Raw genomic sequence first — 27,265 nt, 5'->3', positions numbered from 1 at the left:
TATACTTGTCCTGGGTGCGCTTCAGGGTTGCGGGCTGCCCTGCAGTGCCTCCTCAGATGGCACCCTTTATGTGTGAGGTTAGCCAGTGGGTGTTGTAAAACAAAATAGCCATGGGGAACATCATAGTAGAGCCTGATCGGTTTTATGTCCTGTTACGACTGAGGTGGGAGGAGTGCATTGTCTTTTCTAGTTCCATTGTGGGCGGCACAGTGGCGCAGTGGTTAGCACCGCAGTCTCACAGCTCCAGCGACCCGGGTTCAATTCTGGGTACTGCCTGTGTGGAGTTTGCAAGTTCTCCCTGTGTCTGCGTGGGTTTATTGCCGGGTCCTCCGGTTTCCTCCCACAGCCAAAGACTTGCAGGTTGATAGGTAAATTGGCCATTATAAATTGCCCCTAGTATAGGTAGGTGGTAGGGGAATATAGGGACAGGTTGAGATGTGGTAGGGATATAGGGTTAGTGTAGGATTAGTATAAATGGGTGGTCGATGGTCGGCACAGACTCGGTGGGCCGAAGGGCCTGTTTCAGTGCTGTATCTCTAAATAAATAAATAAATTCTCCATAGGTCACTACATACATTTAAATGTTTATACAGTTACCGACATAGTCAATCACAGACTCTATTCTTTATCCTAGAATAAAAAACACCAACGAGGTTTCTTTAATAAACAACAACATTATCAGTTTATTGTAAAACAAGACATAACCAGTAATGAAGAAAATCATTAACAGACAGAGTTAAATATGAAAGTTTCCTTTTACCTTAGCCCCCCCCCCCCCCCCACACACACACACACACTAGTTAACTGAAAAAATAGAGATCTTCTCTTTAGAGTTCTGTACAAAAAAAAGGCAAAAAAGAATACTTTGGCCGAATACTTGCTAATTCTTGAAGAAAGAAGAGAAGATATGGAAAGATGTCAGTTGTCCCTTTTTGGTTTGGAGTCCCAAATACACGTAGATGACTGTCGCTTGGATCTTTCTAGAATAGTTCTTTCAGGCGATGTTGAAGATCAATCTGGCAGGCTTTCCAGGAGAAATGTGACAACAGGGGTTTCTGGCAGGATTTTCTGGAGAAGTGCAGCATTAATTTTTCTATTTCATACATTTGATTCTCAGGAAGTTCTCAAAGAGATGGAAGAGGATGCTGATGGTGGCTGCTCTCTTGGTTTATTTTCTCCAATTGTCTTCAAAACAGTTCACACCCCAACACACTTTCCAAAGCAAAACTACAAACAATATCACAAGAGTCAAGCTTCCCTATAAATCTTGACCTGTAACTTCTCTGTAAACATTTCCCCAAGTCAAAAGGCCCCTGCTGGGTATTTATCTGAAGACAGGTGCCTTCCAGTAAATGTTGTTTTCAAACAAGACCTCTCAGTGCCCTTTCAATGACCCCAGTAAAAGAAAATCCATGAAATCCTTTGGTTTTCCCAAATAAAACGATCCCCATAATTCTAAAATACGAGTCCTCAAAAAAAAACACTTAACAAAAAATATAGAAGCACCATCATAACTGTCCCCACAAGTACATATCACTCACAAACATATACGGCTGGATTTTGTGTAGGAGTTGGGGCTCCTGGCTCCTAGCTGAAAAGGCGGGGGTAACCCTGCCTCTGTATTTCACGGCCCCCTGGAGTGATCCTATGGTGTTTTTCAGTTTAAATTTCCCTTTAAAGATGGGGATCCCATCGCCATGATCTGCCGGCCAATCAGAGGGCTGGAAGCTCAGCCGTTATCGGCAGCACTACCGGGAGCAGTGGCCACTGCCGGTACTGTAGAGGCTTTGGACCCACGCCCAGCACTGGAACCACAGATAAGAGGTAGGTAAGGCGGGGTCGCCGGGGCCAGTTCAGAAGGCCCCGGTGAGGGGGATGGGGGGTGGTCATGATGTCCAGGGGGAGGGGGTCACAGTGGGTAAAGTTCTTCCCGGTGGGGTCTTCTGTGGGCCACAAATTGCCCATGGAGGAGGCCCCGCCCAAGCCCACAGGGAGGGCGCCTCATGTTGCAAGGCGTCCTCCCCACATGGCAAAGAAAGCCCCCCCATGTTGCTGGTAAGATCCTAGAGACGGTGGGAGCAGGCCCTTAGTTGTCCATTAATAGGCTACTTAAGGGCCTCCGTCAGCCTCTGGGTGGGAAGGCTGCCACGGCCTATGCTGCCCAGGGAAGATCACTTGGTGACGGAGAGACGACGGGCCTGCAACCCCTCACCCCCGCCGACCTATTGTGATACTCCGTGCTCCCCTCCCGCCTCATTCCTTGCCTCGGAAGGCCCATTAAATCTAGGCCATACATTCAAACCTACACGTACATAGGCACGTAAACATGCACACATGCATACACGTGTACACATATACATACACATGCATACATTTGCACACAAACACGTGCACGCATGTGCACACACACGGACACACAAATGAACATGCATACATACACATGCATACCTACACACACATGCACACACACGCATACATATACAACCAGAATATGTTTTCCCTTCTTTAGTCCAGGGCACTGAGGCAAATTGTGGCTCCATTCTGTGGCTGCAACCAAAATAGTATAGCTCAACACAGACCACAACACGAACCTGGTGCTTCTCCACTCTTTGTGACTCAGTACCAAACTGAGCAGAGCATTTGCCAATGAAGCCATCGAGGGGAAGCTGTACCATGCCACGTTAATAATAACAATAAGTGCAGTTCTCAAAGGGTTAAGACATGATGTGACAATTGAAAACATGACAGTGATTTCTTACCTTTTGAAAATAATCATCCCTGATAATCAATTACAACTTGCATAGCACAATCCAGACAGACTATCACTCAGTTTCAAAAAACAGTCAATCCGACTTGGCATGCACCGTCCCTGCATTAGTTCTGAAGCATAACACATATCAAGTTTTATGAGGAGTCAACAGTTTGATCTGGATCACTGGTCCAATAGTCAATTAGCAGACAGAAATGTCGACAGCCCATTATGTCTAATAGTGCTTTGTTGCATTAAAATGAATTGCTCTAAAGTTGTCAAATATACACTGTTGCATTGTATATTTTAGACCAGATGAACTAGATGGTATAAAGAACATTTAGCGTACTAATATTGCATCGCTCAGTGAAAATGTCAATATGGAGTAATTAGTTTTGATGTACATCTTTTTGCACTATAAACCCAGCTGTCACCTTGCTCATTCTTGTTTCTTTCTCATGATTTATGATTAGTTTTCTCTGAAGTCTGCATACTCACTAAAACAGTCACAGGACCATTCTTCTTAAATTTGCAACTGTTTATTAAATTAATGAAACCAGAAACTCTGTTTGGTTTTCACCATGGAAATACATTTATCCCCACTTAACTTTAATGCACTCCAACTTTCTAAAGCAAATCAGAGCCCCTTCTTTGCCTTAATCACGGGGCCCATTAAGGAGACCTATTACTGCCTGCTTCTTATTTCTGTCCCAGGCGTACAATGGAGGTGCCCTAATTTTCTGGAGACTGCACTTTTGCCAACCATTGCAACCAGGGACTTGACGGTCGCACAATAATGTAGGTATACACAAGAAGAGTAGGAGCATTTTTAGGCTGAGGGGAGGCAGCTTGAAATTGTGGGGTTAATTTACACCCATCAACTATTCAATGTGCTAGTCTGCACTATTGCGAATATCATATTTCAAATGTGCTGAAAACATGCTGGCCAAGTGAATTGCCTGTCACTAAAAAGACATTAAGTAAATGCAGATCTCTAGAACTAAGAGCAATTTGACTTGAACTGTGCAAATAACTTTATGCTGAGCTTAATATGACATACTGCCTTGACTCATTCACAGTCAGAATGATCATGTGCAATTTATTAGCAGATAAGTTAGTGAGCCTTTGTAATCCTGTTTGCTGAGAAAATGAATGTTAATGCATGGTAATAGCCTGCATTCCTAGTACAAGCTGTACTGCCACAGTTCAATAGCTACATTACAACCTATCTGCTAATGGTCATGATGTTCCAATATGTCTTATGATGGGATAGGGGGCTGCTGAGCTGATTAAAACCATTGCCTTGCTGCTCTGTGCTTTAATGAGCTGTCTATCCCGTCTTCCAGCTCAAAATACTGAGCTAGTTATTATTATAAGAATAATTAATCTCGAAAGCAATATTCAAATTAAGTTTTAATCATCGAGTTTGCAAATCGAACCTATTGGGAACATGCTTCTATCCGGCAGAAACTGTGAATCAGGGAACATCGGAGATGCCAATATTGGGAAGATGTTAGGTATGAGATTCATAAGGTAAAGAGTGAGGAAGATCGTAAAAGTCATTTAGCCCCAGGGAGTAAGTAAGGTTTCCACTCTGCACTGTATATGGCAGTCCATAATGAATGGATTTTTCCTTTGTGACCTCCAGGCTCCAACTCCTCCCCACATTCTCTCAGTGTTGCACACAGTCTTCTCTGTCCAACATCCTATCAACAGCTACAACAACAACTTGCATTTATATAGCGCCTTCAATGTAGTAAAACATCACAAAGCACTTCACAGGAGCATCATCAAAAAAAATTTAACACCGAGCCACATAAGGCGATATTAGGCCAGATGACCAAAAGCTTGGTCAAAGAAAGATGTTTTAAGGCGCATCTTAAAGGAGGAGAAAGAGGCAACAAGGTTTAATTAGGGAGGGAATTCAGCACCATCTCATCGCCCTCATCTTCTGCAATCTCCATTGGTCCCTTAAGTGCTTTTCAAATTCCCTGTCTTTGTTTCCAAATACCTTCCTGACTTTTCCTCTCCTCTACCTCTGCAACCTCCTCCAGCCCCACACACCAGATTGCACCTTCTTCCAATTCCGGTCTCATTTGCATCTCACTCTCAACCCTACCCCCCCCCCCCCCCCCCCCCAAAACAACCTCTTCTCCTTTAGTCGCAGAGTGCTTACCAAACTTGGGCCCACACTCTGGAATATTCTTTTTTTAACCTCATTGCCTCTCTCATGCCTTTCAGCAGCCTCCTCGAAACGTACCTCTTTGACCACACCTTCAATCATCACTGTGAAGCATTTATGGAAGATTTCCTATGTTAAAACTGTGATCTAAATGCAAACTGCTGTTATACAATTTCATTGCGCATAGTGTAAAGAGGAAGTCTTCATCTAAGCAGCTATGCTTACTTGTAAGAGTGAGACTGCGTTGATGGCTACCATTAAACGCCATGTCAAGGTACTGAACCTCTTCACTAACAATGCCAACACAATCATTCTACACACACACTGTTGGAGTTGTCGCCTCTTCCAGAATTCCCAATGAATATAGAATAGTTACAGCACAGAAGGAGGCCATTTGGCACTTCATGTCTGTGCCAGGTCTCTGCAAGAGCAACTCAGCTAGTCCCACTCCCCTGCCCATTCCCCATAGCCCTACAAATTTTTTTCCTCTTCAGATTATCACCCAATTTTGAAAACCACAATTGAATATACCTCCATCACTCTCTCAGACAGTGCATTCCAGATCTTTTTAGAGCCATAGAGAGATACAGCGCCGAAACAGGCCCTTCGGCCCACCGAGTCCACGCCAACCATCAACCACCCATTTATACTAATCCTACATTAATCCCATTTTCCCTCTCCCATCAATTCTCCTACCACCTACCTACACTAGGGGCAATTTTTACAGTAGCCAATTTACCTATCAACCTGTAAGTCTTTGGCATGTGGGAGGAAACCGGAGCACCCGGCGGAAACCCACGCAGTCACAGGGAGAACTTGCAAACTCCACACAGGCAGTACCCAGAACGGAACCCGGGTTGCTGGAGCTGTGAGGCTGTGGTGTTAACCACTGCACCACTGTGCCGCCCTTTTTGGATATATTTTTTGATCATTAACAATGACTATCCTGCAGGAGTTTAATTGTAGTTTATGGGAATACTTCTCACCGACTTTGTGACAAGCGAATATAATCTTGGCCAACAGGCCAGTGCAATACCGAAGAGGTGCTATGCTGTCAGAGATGTCATCGATTACTCTCGGTAAACCGAGGATCCGTCTGCCCTTTCCAGTGGATGTAAAAGATTCTGCAGAGGAGCACTGGAGTTCTGGCCAGGCCACTTGGCAACATAATTAGAACAGATTCCCAGGTCATTGACTCATTGCCGTTTGCAGGACCTTGCTGTGTGCAAATTGGCTGCCACGTTTCCTACACTTACAGCAGTGACTACATTACAAAAATGATTTATTTGCATGTAAAGCGCTTTGGCACATCCAGAGGTCAAAAGGCGCTATATAAATGTAAACTGTCTCTTTCTTCAGTTGAACATTTGCTGTTTGATGTGTTGGGATGGACCTCAATGTTCATTATGGTGCATGCCACTGATTACTTTTGGGGTTCAATTTAAAAAAAAGGCTGAGATATATGTCAGGGGAGCTGAAATTTGTAAATGAAAATGAGTGAGCGTTGATGGGACTGAGTTCTGCCGGCATCTATTTATTCCAGTCTACACACTCATCTCTTACACCCAAACCTCTGGATAGCTGTCGAGCCAACAATTACACAAGAACTTAGTCTGTGCTATTTACAATGTGACCCAACGCAGCAAGACAGAAAGCTGAAGGTCCACAAGCCTTTCACCCTATTCACTCCTTCAGAGAACTTACATAAACAAGGGGATGGGGGACTCCTGGGTTTTACTGTTGAGTTTGCACTTTCAACGTACTTTATCAGGAAATCTTAATCTCTTGATACAATACCATTCAGACTAATTCTAAACCAATTACTAAGCAGAAATTTTTCATTATTGATTACTATTCTTAAAGGATAAGTTACAAGATCACAGTATGTATTTCAGGGTCTGGGAGGGTCACGTAAACAATTGTACTGAAAATTAGGACAGAAATAAAACTGGTCGCTAATATATGGTATTTCTATTGAAGGCTCCTGAAGTTGTGTTTTCGTTGATTCTGGTATGGAGACATCTCCATAGTTAATAGTTGTATCTACTCAACATGGGCTGATTCAGTCCCACTCTCTTTGTTCCCCTCTCCTTATATTACTCATGGGTAAGGCAGTACCAAATTCACGGTCAAATTTTACAAATTTCACGGTCATGGCATTTTAAGAGTCGTGAATTTCACGATTTCACATATTTAAATTTCAAATTTCACTGTGTCGCAACAAACCATGAAAAAAGAGAAGGGAGGTTTCTGGTTTCAAATGGCATTTATTGTACACTCAACAACCATTGGAAAAAGCTGACGAAAAACAGGTCACATTCTTTACTTCCTGAAGTTAGTGGTTGAATGTGAGAATGGACTCACATGCTTTAATCTGAGACTTCATCTCCTCACAATGTGTGAAAAAAGCTTTGTTAGGTAGTCCTGTCGTAGTTTATTTGCACTTGGCAAGCAGCCACCATTTTGCACATTGCATGAATGAGTACCACAGCTTTGGGTGATCAGTTTTTTCCAATGGTCCGTTGGCGTTTGTAAAAGCATCCACAAGTTCCATTATAACCAACTGCCGATTTTCTGAGATCTCTATCGACTTCTTAAAAGGAGATGACATCGTTGCTTGTTTTTTTGCTTGTTTGTTTTCCAGCAGTTCAGTCTCGGATGCTCTCTTTCTGCTGTGATGGCTTTCAGACTGTAAGTGGCGCTGAACCGTTGCCCGCCATGTGTGATCCAAGAAACATTGCAGCTTGTACAAAGCAGTATTCCACTAACCGCGCAGAATTTGGCTTCCAGATTCTTTCACTCGTTGTCCTGCTTTAATGGTTGTGGCTGTTTTTGGTTTGCTCGTTCTGGCATTCCCACTTGTCTGCTAACACTGAGACTGCTTCTCTCAAACCTGTACAGGAAGCTGTTCCTCATTTACCAAGCAGCAAGGTGAGCCTTGTGTCAGTCACTAAAAAATGCAAAGTTCGAAAAAGGCCGATTTCATGGAGGATCTGAGATTTTACAGTCCATGGTGCATTTTTCACGGTTGTGAATTTGGTAGGGCCCTACTCGTGCCAATATCAAAACCAATAACTTTTGAGAAAATGGAACCTGTAAATAACAAATAAAGAACCAGAGTGAATATTAACATCACCCTGTCAACCAATGAGTTAGAGGCAGGACTTGTGGTTTTTCATTTACAGAGTCTCCGAACTCATGATTGAAACTAGAGCATCTAGTCTTCCGAGTGCAGCAGGATTATTTCTACAGTAAAATTCAGTGTATGGAGGGTAGTTACACACAAATGATGTGCATAAAGTCAATCCCAGTCACTTGGAGCAGTGCAGTCTCCGGACATGACTGACAGGGCAATTGTCCAATCATCTTCATTTGGGTCGGAACTTGTGGTACCACTATAAGCAGCCAAACAATCTCTGTACTTGCATTTCTACAGCTCTTTTTCAGTTCAATGTGTCGAAGAACTTCACACAGTTAATTACTTGGAAGAGTACTGACTCTTACCCTGGGAAAATGTGCCAGTCGTTCTGCCGCAGAAAACAGGAGTGAGATGAAACAACTAGTTAATTTTTTTATTTCCATTTTTCATTGGGATGTGGGTAATTCCAGCTACCTGCATTTATTGTCCACCCCGAGAAGGTGCTGGTGGACTTTTGCCTTGTACCCTGCAGCCTTTGTGCTGGTGACATTCCTGTGGTGGTATTAGGAATTTTGCCCCTGTAATGTTAAAGAACAGCAGGTTACCTTCCCTAAAGAATATTAGTGAACCAGTTGGGTTTTTGCAACAATCTGAGAGTTTCAAGGTCACTTTTACTGATACCTGAAGGGATTACTTTCACCTCTGCTCTTGCATTCAGCTGTGTATCCATGTCTGGATCAAGGCAAAGACAAGGTCTAGAATCAATTGATACCAGTATTAGTTGAGAGAGGAACATTCCCTGGTCCTTTGAATAGTGTCATGGAATCTTTAATATTCCTGGGAGCAGGAAGATAGGACCTTGGCTTACCATCCCATCCAAAATGCAGCATTCTACCAGTACTGCATTGGAATGAGTGCAGAGTGTGCAAAAAGCTCCGGTATGGGGCTCAAACCTCAGATGTGCAAATGCTAACAGCTGAGCAAAGTCAATACATTCTAAAATAGACGACTATAAATAGGGGACAGTAACACACTTGACCATTACCTATGACCTTTGCAATGATGCATTCAACACCATTGCTGCAATCGCTACCTGCCAATTTACGACTACTTGGCACAAATTGGTTGCTTTGGCCCTGTTTATCATTGGCCAGGTACCTGGATATAGCAAACACCTGTGGAGTGGCACCCCAGCTTCTGCACCTTCAAGAGAGGAGGAATATAAATTGGAATGGGAATAAAAGGAAATTATTATTGGTTTACGGCTTTCCTTTAGGGAAGGGAACCTGTTGACCTTACCTGGTGTGGCCGATATGCGATATCAGTCCCACATCAGTGTGGTTGACTTTTCTCTTGAACCATTGTGGTCTGTACGGTATTCTTCAGAGCAACGTACTAGGCCACTTCAGCAAGCAGTTAAGAGTCAACCACACCGACTTCTCTGAGCGACTAGGGATGGGCAATATCGCCGTGCCACAATGCTGACTTCCCGAAAATGAATAAAAATACTGATCTAGGATCTGATTGAAATCCCACATAGACTGAGGGGATGCAATGCTCAACTGACAACTGGATGTAATGGGCCTGTCTGTTGAATTTGACTGATCACAGTCCAGCTCCTAATGTAACATAGGCCTGCAGCACATAAAATGTTACTGTACAAGATAAGAGCGCATGGTGTTGAGGGTGATTTATTAGCATGGGTAGAGGACTGGCTAACTAACAGGAAACAGAGATTTGGGATTTTCAGGTTGGCAAACTGTAACTAATGGAGTGCCACAGGGATCAGTGCGAGGGCCTCAACTATTTACGATCTATATGAATGACTTGGATGAAGGGACCGATTGTATTGGAGCCATATTTGCTGATTATTTTGTTATGCAGGCCCCCACCTGCCAAGAATGAGGCACATTAATGTCACCACATGGACATTAAATTTCAAATTGTTGCTGGGAAGCAGAGAAGGCCTGTGACAAGGGGTTGCCAGGCCTCTGGCTGGAAAGACATTTTTGCATAGTAACAGACAGTGCTTGCAGACAAAGGAGCTACTCCCTGCTCCAATTCAATCCACAAACAGACATGGTCAGACCAGTTAGTCACATGACTTAGAGTTTGAACTGAGAATTTGAAGTCAGAAAGCAGACTGCTCCTGGACTGAAGAAGATCTCCTGTCTGTCTGTCTGCTCCCATCTCTTTCTCATGGAACGCCAAACCCACTGAAAACACATGAACTCCAAGAGAGAAAAGTCTCCTACAGCGAACAGGGTTTAAGAAGAATACTGGGCCCCAACGAACAGCAAGATCTGCCTCCAATCAAGGACTATACAGTGAGCTCGAAGACCCATAACAAAAACTCTTCAGATATTGCCTCAAACTTTTCCACTTTATTTCTTCTGTTCTTTTCTGTCCCTATCTGCATGTGTGTATCGCCTATGCATGCTAGCATGGGTGCATCGTGTATCTGTAGACGTTAACCAAATTAGAGTTTAGGTTTAATAAATTTCAATTTTTCTTCTTTAAACCTGAGAAAACCTGGTGTGCTGGTTTCTTTGCCTTATAATTGGAAAGCGGTGAACAAGGATTCACCAAGGGGGAGCTAAAAACGCGGTGTGTTTAAAAATTAAACCCTGTTACAGTAAGACCAGGTGAAGGCTGAGAGGGAACCCTAGACCTCTTTCTCACCTGGTCGTAACAATACGAAAATAGGTAGTAAAGCAAGTTGTGAGGAGGATACAAAGAGTTCGCAAAGGGGTATAGATAAGTTAAGTGAGTGGGCAAAAATTTTGCAGATGGATATAATGTGGGAAAATACGAGGTTATCCACTTTGGCAGGAAGAGTAGAAAAGCAGAATATTATTTCCGTGGAGAGAGACTGCAGAATGCTCTGGTACAAAGGAACCTGGGTGTCCTTGTACATGAATCACACACAGGTACAGCAAGTGATTAGGAAGGCGTGGAATGTTGGCATTTATTGCAAGGGGCATGGAGTATAAAAGTAGGGAAGTCTTGCTGCAACTGTACAGGGCATTGATGAGACCACATCTAGAGTACTGTGTACAGTTTTGGGCACCTTGTTTAAGGAGGGACATACTTGCATTGGAAGCAGTTCAGAGAAGGTTCACTAGGCTAATTCCTGGGATGGCGGGGATTGCCTTATGAGGAAAGGTTGAGCAACTTGGGCCGATACTCATTTTAGTTTAGAAGATTGAGAGGTGATCTTATTGAAACATATAAGATTCTGAGGGGGCGTGACGGTAAATTCTGAGAGGATGTTTCCCCTCGTGGAGGAATCTAGAACTAGGGGCACAGTTCTAAATTAAGGGGTCTCCCATTTAAGAATAAAGGAGGAGGAATTTCTTCTCTCAGAGGATCGTTGGTCTGTGGAATTCTGTCCCCCAGAAAGCAGTGGAGGCTTAGTCATTGAATATATTCAAGGCTGAGTTAGACAGATTTTTGATTGACAAGGGAGTCAAAGGTTATGGGGGGCAGGCAGGAAAGTGGAGTTAAGGCCACAATCAGATCAGCCATGATCTTATTGCGTGATGGAGCAGGCTCGGAGGGGCCGAATGGCCTACTCCTGCTCCTATTTCTTATGTTCTTATCTTAAAAATGTCCATGATTCCGAACTAATTGCCAATCTCACTCAGAGAGAGCATGAGATCGTGGAAGTGGGAAAAGGAAATCATGTCATATGGGTGCAGTCAACAGTCCTCTTTGGAGGCTGGGGTTGAGACATGTTATTAGGGCAGAACTGAAGGAGTTTTATTCTGTAGCAGGCTGTGCTATTCATCACAGGAAGAGTTTGCTTGATGCTGAAACTGGGTTGCCTGAAATGAGAGGAGCTCTGTTGTTCGGCACAAACATCCCTCATCTTCATGAGTGTTGAAATGAAAGAAAAAAATCATGATTCAATTTGCAGAAAAGTTGTGCACTTTGGAAAAAAAAAATCTCTCAACAAAATAAAGGCTCACATCAATGGAGCTGTTAATTACCAGGCATTAAAGAGGCAAACAGTTTGCTCATCTGGAACTTAATATACAAAAATATGCAACAATCTGGTATAAAATATTCATTAGCAGTAATAACACTATTTAAATGTTTTATTGACACATGTTCCTGTGCTTTGTAATGAAATAACAGCTGTCAGGAGAAGCAAATTTTATACGAATTTTTGTTAACTGCTATTTAATATCAATTTTGCACCAATATTTTTAATACAAATTTGTTCTGGTGTTTGGGGGAATCAATCAAAATTCAAAGGCAACATAAATAAAACTGAACTTGGTGCTGAATGATCGAGATTGTGAATTACATGGAACAGTGCAAAAACAGTCCATTTGGCCCAGTTAGTCTGTGCTGGTGTTTATGCTCCACATGAGCCTCTTCCTACCTTAGTTCATCTAACCTTATCACTATAATCCAGTTCCTTTCTCCTGCATATACTTATCTGGCTTTCCTCTTAAATGTATCTGTGCTATTTGCCTCAACTACTTCATATGAAAATCTAAGAAATAGGAGTATAAGTAGGTCATTCAGACCTTCGAGCCTGCTCCGCCATTTAGTAAGATTATGCCTGATCTTCTCCATCAACTCTATCTTCCAGCACTATCCCCATATCTCTTGTTTCCCTTCATATCCAAAAATCTATTGATCTCTGTCTAGACATAATCAACAACTGAGCCTCCAGAGCTCCCTGGGATGGAGAATTCCAAAGATTCACAACTCTTTGAGTGAATAAACTTCTCCTCATCTCAGTCCTAACTGGCTTATTCTGAGATTGTGACTCTTAGTTCTAGGCTTTGCAGCCAGGGGAAACATCCGCCAAGCATCTACTCAGTGAGACCCCTTAAGAATTTTATGTGTTTCAATGAGATCACCTCACATTCTTCTGTCTACGGAATATAGGCCTAGTCTACTCAATCTCTCCTCATTCCTGGAATAAGTCTAGTGAACCTTCCTTACACTCCCTCTAAGGCAAGTATATCTTTCCTTAAGGTACGGGGATCAAAACTGTACACAGTACATTCTCACCACTCTCTGCGTAAAAGAAGGTTCTCCCTAAATTCATTTTCAGATTTATTAGTGACTATCTTATATTTATGGCCACTAGTGGACCTCTGGTCTGGTCTCTGTTCTGTATTGAGTTCAGCAGGAGTGGTTGAAGAGGCACTTCAGCTGGTCTTCATACCTCTGGATTAGGGCAAGGAAGCTCAGCGGTGGTTCCTGCTCCTGATGGTTATCTGGTCAACCCATGCTCAAAAATGTGCATATCTTGACGTCAGGATGGGCTTAGCTGTGATGTCCCCATAGTTAAATAGATTGCCAACGATCAGCCTCCAACCTCCCATGTCGATGAGGGCAGTCAGTGCCTGTGGAACTGTGTCCCAAGAAGAGTGCACAAGTTCAAGAGAGCATGGGAGAAGATAGTGAGGGATGGGTGAAATTCTATAAAGAACATAGATAGAAAGCCTACTGAAATGGCATGCAGAATCATCCTAGAATGCAATGTGATCGAAATTGTAATTTTCTTAAGTCAGATAAAATCTGAATTCCATAGTGTCACTGTCACCTCTCAGCAGTCTGTGTACTAGGGCTGAATGTTTGACTAACTGTTACTGCATCTTGAAAGTACAATTGCCTTGAAATCAGATCCTTCAAAGATGAGAATACAAATGCTTACCTAATTCTTCAGAAATACCTTGTCCTGCTATTTTAAAGGAGACCTTAACCTGCTTTATTTTAAAGACTTATATTTCACGTCATGGAGATGAGCAATGACCGAACTAATGCAACTCGCTCCTAAATATAAAACTATTGGGTGTCCCCATGTAATCAGGAGTCAAATGAATTTGAACTGTCTCAGTTTAGATTAACATCATCTCTTTGAAAGGCTAATGATCTTTGACCCTCTGGTTGTCCAGTCCGGTCAAAAGAGGAAACAAAGTGAGCTTCATGGATATATTGCGCTGGGAGCAGAAGAGCTCCTGCGAGTGACAGCGAAACAAGTCCGGATGTGATCTGTCCATTGTGTTACCCACATTGAACATCCTCTGAAAGCCATGTACCTTTAAGACATTCGACCTCATTCAGTAAGATGAACCTGAATTTCCATCTAGCTACATTGTATTGCCATATCCCAGAGCTAGACAGAGCAACACTCTTATCTCTGGACAAAGAGTGTGTCTATCAGACCTGGTTTTACAGACATCCCAGCTGACTACAAAGGAGCAAGAAGGACAAAAACTAAATTCATCTCGTCTCACTGGGTGAGCGCACCCTGGCCATTCTTTGTTCCTTTTCCTTTTTTTTCCCTGTCGAGGTCCAGTGCACACGGTTTAGCCAGAGATTGACATCTGGGCAAACTTCTTTTAGAATTTCAAAATGCTTTAACCCCTTTTCAGCCATATATGATGACACTGTGGTACTGTGAATGCAACACGTCAAGTTTCATCTCAGTGGTTCCAAGGTCACTGTTACATGACCTATATGCGGGCTCCTGTTGTCACTTAAAATCGGTGTCCAAAAATACAACCAGTTTTTCTTCTCTTAAACCATCAACACTGTCCACACTGTGTCCAGAAGGAAGGATTGTACTGCCCATTGCCACCTTTACTGAGAGCATTCACAGATAAACTCTAGATATCCCTCCCTAAAACTCTGTACCTCTATCCATCTTTAGGATCCTACTCAAACCCATCTCTTTCATTAGTTCTAATATCTTCTTATGTGACTTGGTGTCAAATTTTGTTTGATAACACTCTGTGAAGCGCCTTGGGATGTTCTACTATGTTAAAGGTGCTATATAAATGCAGGTTGCTGTTTGAACTGTCAGGGTAGGATTGGCAAGGGATACACCAGGAAAATTTGGAGTTCCGGTGAACAATCTTTCTAATACCAGTGAAAGTCAAGCAAGAAGTTAACATTGGCCGTTCAGATCTTGTGCCCATAAGTGGAATTCACAAGGGTAATATCGTGAGGATGTCGAGGAGAAAACTGTCCTGATGAAGTTTAGTTTAGTTTAGTTAAGAGGTACAGCACTGAAACAGGCCCTTCGGCCCACCGAGTCTGTGCCGACCATCAACCACCCATTTATACTAATCCTACACTAATCCCATATTCCTACCACATCCCCACCTGTCCCTATATTTCCCTACCACCTACCTATACCACGGGCAATTTATAATGGCCAATTTACCTATCAACCTGCAAGTCTTTTGGCATGTGGGAGGAAACCGAAGCACCTGGAGGAAACCCACGCAGACACAGGGAGAACTTGCAAACTCCACACAGGCAGTACCCAGAAGTGCCGAGTGAGTGAGGTATTGAATGATGGTGGGTGAATTTTAGACTTCCAACTATAATGGGCAGAAGTGGTCATGGCTCTTGTTGCTAATTGCTATTCAGTGCTGACTCTCCACTCTCCCCCCGCCTCCACCACCCCCCCTCCACCCACCCTTGCCAAACCCACTGCTGAATTAGTTAAATGCAGAAAAATCAGCTTTAAATCCCACAAACTGGTGAGGGCAATGAGTTATTCAGAGCTTCTATTCCTCATCAGTATCCAGTAATCCTTACTGGAAAGTGTTTATGAATGATCAAGTAAGGATCAGACTGTGATGCCCCTCACAGCGGGCCAACACTCTCTGTCTCTTGAAGAATTGACACTCGGAAATGCTCTGAGGAGTTAGAGCTGCCTGCATCCTGGATCTGAAGCTTGACCTTCAGGAGAGGAGAAAATTGAAGAATGTTTCTTTATTTGAAACTATTCCAGTGGAATTATAAAATGGGTAATTTAGAACGTTAAATATTTAATAAATATAACCAATTACACTTACGTCTCCAGTCTTTCGTAGCTAGTATTTCAATGGTTCTATTATTAAAGCAATTATTCTGAAAAGAGATGTTCTGTTGAATGTCTCATCAAATTATATAAAATATTAAATGGTATAAGTAAGGTAAACCCAGATTATTACTTCAAAGTAAGACAAGAAAATAGGACCCGAGGACATAAATGGAAATTAGTGTAAAGTAAATTTCAAATAGATACGAGCAAAAGCTTCCTTACTCAAAGACTAAGAAATGTTTAGAATGATTTATCAAGCGAGGTGGTAGACACAAAAGCATTGTGGTTCTTCAGAATAAAAGCAGATGCCACATTGGGAAAGGCATGAACTTCAATGAATTGACCTTCCTTTTCAAAGGACTTAGTTGCATGTAACTCTTTATTGAGATTCTCTGAAACACCTTAAGCCACTTCAGAAACAATGGATGAACTGTGAAGTAAAGTGACTGTTGTTCTGTAGGCAGCTATTTTCTGAACAGCACAATTCCACAAGGAGCCCTGTGCAGAAATGGCCAATTAATCTGTTTTTGTTGGTATGTAGAGTATTGGCCAGGACACCAGGAAAACTCTCTACTCTTCATTCAGTAGTGCTATGGGATCTATAATGAATAGCGCTATGTATGGGGTCTATAATTAATTGTGCAGTGGGGTCTCTAATGAATAGTGCTATGGAGTCTATAATTAATAGTGCTGTGGGGTCTAGAATGAATAGTGCTGTGGGGTCTAGAATGAATAGTGCTATGGAATCTATAATGAATAGAACTTTGGGGACTATAATTAGTGATATGGGGTCTATAATTAATTGAGCTATGGGACCTATAATGAATGGTGCTATGGAGTCTATAATGAATAGAGCTATGGGTCTATACTGAATAGTGCTATGGGGTCTATAATGAATAGTGCATTAGGGTCTTTCATGAACAGTGCAATGGGGTCTGTAATGAATCGTGCTATAAAATCTATAATGAATAGTGCTATGGCGTCTATAATGAATAGAGCTATGGGAACTATTATGAATAGAGCTATGGGGTCTATAATGAATAGTGCTATGGGATCTATAATGAATAATGATCTAGAGTCTATAATGAATCGTGCTATAACATCTATAGTGAGTATTGCTATGGGGTCTATATTGAATAGTGCTATGGTATCCATAATAAATAGTGCTATGGGGTCTATAATGAATAGTGCTATAGGGTCTATAATGAATAGTGCTATGGGGTCTATAATGAATAGTGCTATAGGGTCTATAATGAATTGAGCTATGGGGTCTATAATGAATAGTGCTATATGGTCTATAATGAATAGTGCTATGGGGTCTATAATGAATAGTGCATTAGGGTCTTTCATGAACAGTGCAATGGGGTCTGTAATGAATCGTGCTATAAAATCTATAATGAATAGTGCTATGGCGTCTATAATGAATAGAGCTATGGGAACTATTATGAATAGTGCTATATGATCTATAATGAATAGTGCTATGGGGTCTATAATGAATAGTGCTATGGGGTCTATAATGAATTGAGCTATAGGGTCTATAATGAATTGAGCTATGGGGTCGATAATGAATAGTGCTGAGGTCTATAATGAATTGAGCTATAGGGTCTATAATGAATTGAGCTATGGGGTCTATAATGAATAGTGCTGAGGTCTATAATGAATAGTGCTATATGATCTATAATGAATAGTGCTATGGGGTCGATAATGAATAGTGCTATAGGGTCTATAATGAATTGAGCTATAGGGTCTATAATGAATTGAGCTATATGATCTATAATGAATAGTGCTATGGGGTCTATAATGAATTGAGCTATAGGGTCTATAATGAATTGAGCTATGGGGTCTATAATGAATAGTGCTGAGGTCTATAATGAATAGTGCTATATGATCTATAATGAATAGTGCTATGGGGTCGATAATGAATAGTGCTATAGGGTCTATAATGAATTGAGCTATGGGGTCTATAATGAATAGTGCTGAGGTCTATAATGAATAGTGCTATGGGGTCTATAATAAATAGTGCTATGGGATCTATTGATGACTTTGTCATCTTGGTGTTGGTGGTGGAAAGAACACAAACTGTAGGTTCCTGAACAAATGGTGCGGGAACATGGGAACAGGAGTAGGCTATTCAGCCCATCGAGCCTGAAATGAGCAAATATGAGATTGCAATGTGCTCCAGGGCTTCAGAGAGAAACAGGATGATACAGATAGGTCATGAGCCGGAGAGAAAGGATTGGTCATATTGGATGTTTTAAAGAGGAGTTTAATCACCGCCATTTTCAAAAGATGAAAATAATGTGTAAAGACACTGAGTAGCTGATTATGTCAATCAGTATTGGGCACAATAAATGTAGCTTAGGATGTGATCATCAAAAGCAAGACTTTAACATTTATAAATAACATACAAGGCTACGGGCCAAGTGCTGGAAAATGGGGTTAGAATAGTTAGGTGCTTGATGGCTGGCATGGACACGATGGGCCGAAGGGCCTGTTTCTGTGCTGTATAACTCTATAATGAATAGTGCTATGGGGTCTATAATGAATTGAGCTATAGGGTCTATAATGAATAGTGCTATGGGGTCTATAATGAATAGTGCTATAGGGTCTATAATGAATAGTGCTATAGGGTCTATAATGAATAGTGCTATAGGGACTATAATGAATAGTGCTATGGGGTCTATAATGAATAGTGCTGAGGTCTATAATGAATAGTGCTATAGGGTCTATAATGAATAGTGCTATGGGGTCTATAATGAATAGTGCTATAGGGTCTATAATGAATTGAGCTATGGGGTCTATAATGAATAGTGCTATGGGGTCTATAATGAATAGTGCTGAGGTCTATAATGAATAGTGCTATGGGGTCTATAATGAATAGTGCTATAGGGTCTATAATGAATTGAGCTATAGGGTCTATAATGAATAGTGCTATAGGGTCTATAATGAATTGAGCTATGGGGTCTATAATGAATAGTGCTATATGGTCTATAATGAATAGTGCTATAGGGACTATAATGAATAGTGCTATAGGGTCTATAATGAATTGAGCTATAGGGTCTATAATGAATAGTGCTATAGGGTCTATAATGAATTGAGCTATGGGGTCTATAATGAATAGTGCTATATGGTCTATAATGAATAGTGCTATGGGGTCTATAATGAATAGTGCTGAGGTCTATAATGAATAGTGCTATAGGGTCTATAATGAATAGTGCTATGGGGTCTATAATGAATAGTGCTGAGGTCTATAATGAATAGTGCTATAGGGTCTATAATGAATTGAGCTATGGGGTCTATAATGAATAGTGCTATAGGGACTATAATGAATAGTGCTATAGGGTCTATAATGAATTGAGCTATGGGGTCTATAATGAATAGTGCTATAGGGTCTATAATGAATAGTGCTATAGGGTCTATAATGAATTGAGCTATGGGGTCTATAATGAATAGTGCTGAGGTCTATAATGAATTGAGCTATGGGGTCTATAATGAATTGTGCTATGGGGTCTATAATGAATAGTGCTATGGGGTCTATAATGAATAGTGCTGTGAGGTCTATAATGAATTGAGCTATGGGGTCTATAATGAATTGAGCTATGGGGTCTATAATGAATTGAGCTATGGGGTCTATAATGAATTGTGCTATGGGGTCTATAATGAATAGTGCTATGGGGTCTATAATGAATTGAGCTATGAGGTCTATAATGAATAGTGCTATGGGGTCTATAATGAATAGTGCTATGGGGTCTATAATGAATAGTGCTATGGGGTCTATAATGAATTGAGCTATGAGGTCTATAATGAATAGTGCTATGGGGTCTATAATGAATTGAGCTATGAGGTCTATAATGAATAGTGCTATATGATCTATAATGAATAGTGCTATGGGGTCTATAATGAATAGTGCTATGGGGTCTATAATGAATAGTGCTATAGGGACTATAATGAATAGTGCTATGGGGTCTATAATGAATTGAGCTATGAGGTCTATAATGAATAGTGCTATGGGGTCTATAATGAATAGTGCTATGGGGTCTATAATGAATTGAGCTATGAGGTCTATAATGAATAGTGCTATGGGGTCTATAATGAATTGAGCTATGAGGTCTATAATGAATAGTGCTATATGATCTATAATGAATTGTGCTATGGGGTCTATAATGAATAGTGCTATAGGGTCTATAATGAATAGTGCTATAGGGTCTATAATGAATTGAGCTATGGGGTCTATAATGAATAGTGCTGAGGTCTATAATGAATTGAGCTATGGGGTCTATAATGAATTGTGCTATGGGGTCTATAATGAATTGAGCTATGAGGTCTATAATGAATAGTGCTATAGGGTCTATAATGAATTGAGCTATGGGGTCTATAATGAATTGTGCTATGGGGTCTATAATGAATTGAGCTATGGGGTCTATAATGAATAGTGCTGAGGTCTATAATGAATTGAGCTATGGGGTCTATAATGAATAGTGCTATGGGGTCTATAATGAATAGTGCTATAGGGTCTATAATGAATAGTGCTATAGGGTCTATAATGAATTGAGCTATGGGGTCTATAATGAATAGTGCTGAGGTCTATAATGAATAGTGCTATGGGGTCTATAATGAATTGTGCTATGGGGTCTATAATGAATAGTGCTATGGGGTCTATAATGAATTGTGCTATGGGGTCTATAATGAATAGTGCTATGGGGTCTATAATGAATAGTGCTATAGGGACTATAATGAATAGTGCTATGGGGTCTATAATGAATTGAGCTATGGGGTCTATAATGAATTGAGCTATGAGATCTATAATGAATAGTGCTATGGGGTCTATAATGAATTGAGCTATGAGGTCTATAATGAATAGTGCTATATGATCTATAATGAATTGTGCTATGGGGTCTATAATGAATAGTGCTATGGGGTCTATAATGAATAGTGCTATGGGGTCTATAATGAATTGAGCTATGAGGTCTATAATGAATAGTGCTATATGATCTATAATGAATTGTGCTATGGGGTCTATAATGAATAGTGCTATGGGGTCTATAATGAATAGTGCTATAGGGACTATAATGAATAGTGCTATGGGGTCTATAATGAATTGAGCTATGGGGTCTATAATGAATAGTGCTATATGATCTATAATGAATAGTGCTATGGGGTCTATAATGAATAGTGCTATGGGGTCTATAATGAATAGTGCTATGGGGTCTATAATGAATTGTGCTATGGTGTCCATAATGAATAGTGCTATGGGGTCTATAATGAATTGAGCTATGAGGTCTATAATGAATAGTGCTATGGGGTCTATAATGAATAGTGCTATGGGGTCTATAATGAATAGTGCTATGGGGTCTATAATGAATAGTGCTATGGGGTCTATAATGAATTGAGCTATGAGGTCTATAATGAATAGTGCTATATGATCTATAATGAATAGTGCTATAGGGTCTATAATGAATTGTGCTATGGTGTCCATAATGAATTGAGCTATGAGGTCTATAATGAATTGTGCTATATGATCTATAATGAATACTGCTATGGGGTCTATAATGAATTGTGCTATGGTGTCCATAATGAATTGAGCTATGGGGTCTATAGTGAATAGTGCTGTGAGGTCTATAATGAATAGTGCTATGGGGTCTATAATGAATTGAGCTATGAGGTCTATAATGAATAGTGCTATATGATCTATAATGAATAGTGCTATGGGGTCCATAATGAATAGTGCTATGGGGTCTATAATGAATAGTGCTATGGGGTCTATAATGAATTGAGCTATGAGGTCTATAATGAATAGTGCTATATGATCTATAATGAATAGTGCTATAGGGTCTATAATGAATAGTGCTATGAGGTCTATACTGAATAGTGCTATATGATCTATAATGAATAGTGCTATGGGGTCTATAATGAATAGTGCTATGGGGTCTATAATGAATTGAGCTATGAGGTCTATAATGAATAGTGCTATATGATCTATAATGAATAGTGCTATGGGGTCTATAATGAATAGTGCTATGGGGTCTATAATGAATTGAGCTATGAGGTCTATAATGAATAGTGCTATATGATCTATAATGAATAGTGCTATAGGGTCTATAATGAATAGTGCTGTGAGGTCTATAATGAATAGTGCTATGGGGTCTATAATGAATTGAGCTATGAGGTCTATAATGAATAGTGCTATATGATCTATAATGAATAGTGCTATAGGGTCTATAATGAATTGTGCTATGAGGTCTATACTGAATAGTGCTACCATAATGAATTGAGCTATGAGGTCTATAATGAATAGTGCTATAGGGTCTATAATGAATAGTGCTATGGGGTCTATAATGAATAGTGCTATATGATCTATAATGAATAGTGCTATGGGGTCTATAATGAATAGTGCTATATGATCTATAATGAATAGTGCTATGAGGTCTATACTGAATAGTGCTATAGGGTCTATAATGAATAGTGCTATGGGGTCTATAATGAATAGTGCTATATGATCTATAATGAATAGTGCTATAGGGTCTATAATGAATAGTGCTATGGGGTCTATAATGAATTGAGCTATGAGGTCTATAATGAATAGTGCTATAGGGTCTATAATGAATAGTGCTATGGGGTCTATAATGAATAGTGCTATATGATCTATAATGAATAGTGCTATAGGGTCTATAATGAATAGTGCTATGGGGTCTATAATGAATTGAGCTATGAGGTCTATAATGAATAGTGCTATATGATCTATAATGAATAGTGCTATAGGGTCTATAATGAATAGTGCTATAGGGTCTATAATGAATAGTGCTATGGGGTCTATAATGAATTGAGCTATGAGGTCTATAATGAATAGTGCTATATGATCTATAATGAATAGTGCTATAGGGTCTATAATGAATAGTGCTATGGGGTCTATAATGAATTGAGCTATGAGGTCTATAATGAATAGTGCTATATGATCTATAATGAATAGTGCTATAGGGTCTATAATGAATTGTGCTATGGTGTCCATAATGAATTGAGCTATAGGGTCTATAATGAATAGTACTATGGGGTTTATAATGTCCACCAGAGCAGATGGACGAACCATGCTTTATCACCAACAATGCAGCATATTCTTCAGTACTACACTGAAGTGTCAATCTAAATTCAATGCAAATGTCAGGAAGCTTTTTTACCTGACACAGATATGAGAAGCACTAACAGTGTCTCATTGTGTTTTTTCTAGCATCACCTCACCCTAATATTGTTGGGAAGCCCTGCTTAAAGTTAAAAGTATATGTCCGACCAACAAGTAAGTCACGCGTGCTTGAGTGTGTTTCCTAAAATCTGTGGTTGACATTGCTCCTTTAAGACTGCATGCTTGATGTTACTAAATCAATAAGTTGAAACAATATTGTAACACTAAAAAATAATTGCTGGGTTCTAACTTCTTCTTCCCTCACTGTTCTGCTGCCATTTTCTTCCACTTTATTTCATCTTTGCTGATATACCTTGATTTTAAAGCTGCATTGGTCAATGTGCCAAGGACATTCTTATTGCCCTTAACGCTTCTGTTTTAAAATGGTTCTTTGGATGGGTAAAGAGTGGGATGGACACAAGATGCCTCATCAAAATGATTTGATTTGATTGCCTGCTTTGAGCAGTTAACTGAGGTAAGTAAATCTCTGAACCTTGTTATTGGGGACCAGTAATGCAGCTTTAACTTGAGGTGTTATATCAGTTTCCAAAAAGATAGGTTGGAGAATGGCATAACCACGTAGGAATGAGCCTAATTCCGATCGGAAAACTGAACTGACCTAAACTGAGTCAATTTGACTGCATTGAGTCAGAAAACAATTTTCACTTCCAAATTTTTATTCTGGGTCCTGTTAAGCCTAAAACTAACAAATTAAAATAATGAAAGCTTAGTTAAATTATCTATGGTTTGGGAAGTCTTAATGGACCCTGGGCGTGTCATCAAGGGAAAGGTTAGAGGCTATTTTAGGCAAAGCTTGGTCGTGAAAACCAATTGATAGTTGAGGAGGATTTTATAAGCCCCCAGTAGAGATGTTTGAGAAAAGCCAAAGAGTTGGTTGAAGAGACTCAGTCAAGAAACGATCATTATGAAGACCTAATTGGATGGTTGTTAGGACTAGACCCTGGACAATAGATGCTGAACTGAAGGTAGGTCGTAACTTGAACACATCTGCTGTGGGCTGGGGAAGGGAGAGCATTAAACTCAAAATGAAGGCCAGAAGTTTTTGTATATTGCATTAAGGTTAAATTCAAGGATTAAACAGTATTGTAACAGTATTACCAAAGGAAAAACCTGGTGCCAGCAGGATGGGTATGGCTTAAGACCCAGTTCCAGGGGCAGGGCTAGAGTTTAAGACCAACCTGCGGGGCAGGGCTACAGTATAAAGATCTAGTTCTCGAGGAGGGATATAGTTTAGGATCCAGTTCCAGGGAGGATTTAGCTTAAGGTTCAGTTACAGGGAAAGGTGTATAGTTTAAGACACAGTTCGGGGCAAAGCAGTATTGTTTCGGCCCCAGTGTAGAGCTTACGGCCAAGTTTCTTGGGTTTAGGACTTCAACACTAAGCCAAAGCAAAATTGCTAACTTTATTTTTAAAAAAGGCTCCTGTAGACAATAATTAATTCTACCATTCCACTGGCAACATTTAATATTTGTCCCTTAATGTCTAACTTTCTTTTGAAGGCTCTAGTTTTCTTCAAAAAGGGGGCCTTTGAAACAGGATCCCTTTCTGTTGCTCACTAACCCTACGCTTTGAAAATCACCCTCACACTGACACATAGCTACTGTTTCTATTTCTGTCGTAGACAGTTGTATGGAAGCAGTAGGGGTGAATGAAGGTGATTTCGATGTAAACAACAGTTCAGTTGAAGCTTCAGGTCAGTAATATCACAGTGCCTCACCTTTCTGTCATCTCTCTTTTTGCTGTATCTTACTCTGATCCATTTCTTGGCATGTTACACCCAGAGTTATTGCACACCTTAAGTGTTTGTGTAATACCCATGCTTAAAGTTCAGAAGTGGTGTATATATAGTGGGATATAAATTATAAAATGGCAAACAAAATGGGGGTGCTGGGAGGGGAAGGAAAGGAGGCAAAACTATTTGATCGGGAATACATTTAAGCATCAAGGGGACATTAGCTCCTAAATCTCCTTTAAGGCTTAGAGAAAATAGTAATAATCCTGGTTGTACTTGCAAGAATTTTGGTATCTTTTGCTGTTTCTCAAACCAACCATTTCTAATAGTAGAATACAATAAGGCTGGTCTGCCAAGCGTATCCATTGTATTCTGCGATTGTTATGAGGTTTGGCTGTTCGTAAAATTTCAAGATGCCACATTTTTTAAAATATCAAATTCATTGTTGTTTTATTTCAGAATTTATTTCTGATTTTTTTATGTATCAGCCAACATCAGACCCATTGACATAACATCTGTCTTGTGCAACTAAATATTCTAAATCAAGCAAGAAAAAAACAACCTTGGCCTTGAAATTAGCTGAATATTAGGTGTGCGCTGTTCTTGTTGTTACTTATTTGAATGGAGGTGATAACGTTTTACAATAAACAGGTCAGGATAACAAGCAGAGAAACTGCAAACCAAATGTTAATAATTGCAGAGCGTAAATTCAAGGCCATGGCAACATCCTTTGGGACTGTGAGAGCCCTTTAATCGTCAGTCAAGCTGTGGTGGGGGTGGGGGAGTGTGAGGACCCTCTAACCCTTGCTGAGACTTTATGGAGGGGTGTGAGGACCTTCTAATCCTTGATCAGGCTCTATGGTGGAATGAGGGTGTTCTAAACTAACTCTCAATCAGGTGGTATGGGGGGATGTGCAGACCTTCCAACCATTGATGAGACTGTATGGGGGACGAAGGGACTTCTAACCATTGATGAGACTCTATGGGGCAGTGTGAGGGTGGTGAGGAGTGCAGCCGCATAGGGGAACCAGGTAGATTTTTCCACCCATTGCATTAATGGACAGAACATTAGCTGGGCTCCAAGGGGTGTGCATTCCCCCCATGTCCGAATTTCTTGCATTCACTGCTCAGGGGTGATGTGGGGATGCTTATCTCCCCCACTGTTTCAGGGCAGGAGTTGCTTCCAACATATATTGAAGCCAAATCCGTGCGGCTGCTCATTTAAATAGCCGACGCAGTCTGCCTGCAGACGCTGCTGCCATTTTTGAAGGGCAGCCAGTCCCGCCAGTCAATTTGAATTTTAAAGCAGTATCCCACCAAAATTTATCCAATAAATTTCTAATGTCCCTTTTCCACCCCCCAATAACAATAACATTAACTCTTTGCCCTTTCCCCCACCAAGACACTTAACTTTTAAATCTGATCATCCCCCCACCCCCCACAAAATGCACAAAGTTTAAAGTTCATCCCTTCCCACCATACCATCGACCCGCTTTGTTTATTTGACCCCGTCCCCCTCGCTCCGCAATGAAAATCTTAACTCCTCCCCGCTCCCCGTCAGTGTCACGCCGGCTTTCCCCGGACGGGGAATTGAAAGCACGGGAGTGCCGGCCGCTGCGCCAAAGATCATGGTGAGCCCGGAAGATTTCATGAAAGTTTATCTAAATTTATTCATTTTATTCATTTAAATATTGAAATGCTGTTCCCCTCGCCCGGCGGCAGGAGGGCTGCCACGGAGCCTCGCCACTGCCAGGAGGATCGGGCCGGGCAACTCACGGCATCGGCCTCTGTGGCGGGCCATTGCCAGTCCCATATTCCGGAGCCCCACCACAGAGTCCAACGTCATGAGCTTGGTAAAGTCCAGCCCACTGCCTTTAGCAGACAATAGAGTGGGGTTTAAGCCTATCATTGTGCAACATTAGCAGACAAATGCTTAGCATCTTTGCACCAAGTTCTTCACTTCCTGTCGAATGGAAACATTAGTCGCTGAACTTACACGGGTCTGTTAAAGTACTGGACCAAAGGAATTTAATGCGACTGCGTTAAGCAATAATATTACACGGGCTTTAATTCTAAACTCGGTTCATGTTCTCCCTCTGCAAACTTTTTATGGCTGCTGCCTGGGTGGTTTTGTGGCTAAACAGCCTTATGGTGTGATACTGAGCTGTGCCGATCAGAGAATGCTGGCCTCAATCCCCGGTGTAAGCTTAGCCCGCTGATCTCAGCTCCAAGCTGCTGGAGAGGTGCTACAGTCGGCCCAGGGAGTGTCGAGGCTCCTGCTGCTAATTGCTATTCAGTCACCCAGTAAGAGTCAGCACCTTCTGGAAGAATGGTGTGGTGGGGGGGGAAGGGTGAAGGGAAGGAGAAAATTGGTTTGGAAAGGAATAGTTTCAGAGCATCGAGCACAGTATTGAAAGACCAAACT

The 27,265-nt window shown here is 41.0% G+C and overlaps 1 protein-coding gene across 3 annotated transcripts in view; it reads left to right on the top strand.

Annotated features, from left to right (window-relative positions):
* LOC137351589 (ephrin-A5-like) overlaps nucleotides 1–27,265 on the top strand; it is a 347,596-nt gene that overhangs the window by 299,347 nt on the left and 20,984 nt on the right. For 2 of the 3 annotated variants that reach the window (XM_068016173.1, XM_068016172.1), the window contains exons 3-4: nucleotides 23,136–23,201; nucleotides 24,730–24,801. In XM_068016173.1, the coding sequence (XP_067872274.1) occupies nucleotides 23,136–23,201; nucleotides 24,730–24,801 (138 nt within the window). The remainder of the gene's footprint in view (nucleotides 1–23,135; nucleotides 23,202–24,729; nucleotides 24,802–27,265) is intronic. The other variant, XM_068016174.1, reaches the window with a different exon arrangement.

Source organism: Heterodontus francisci, chromosome 36 (genome assembly GCF_036365525.1).
Source record: "Heterodontus francisci isolate sHetFra1 chromosome 36, sHetFra1.hap1, whole genome shotgun sequence".
Taxonomy (NCBI): Eukaryota; Metazoa; Chordata; class Chondrichthyes; order Heterodontiformes; family Heterodontidae; genus Heterodontus; species Heterodontus francisci.
The sequence above is the reverse complement of the archived record's forward strand: the minus strand, read 5'-3'. Positions and strand labels throughout refer to the sequence as shown.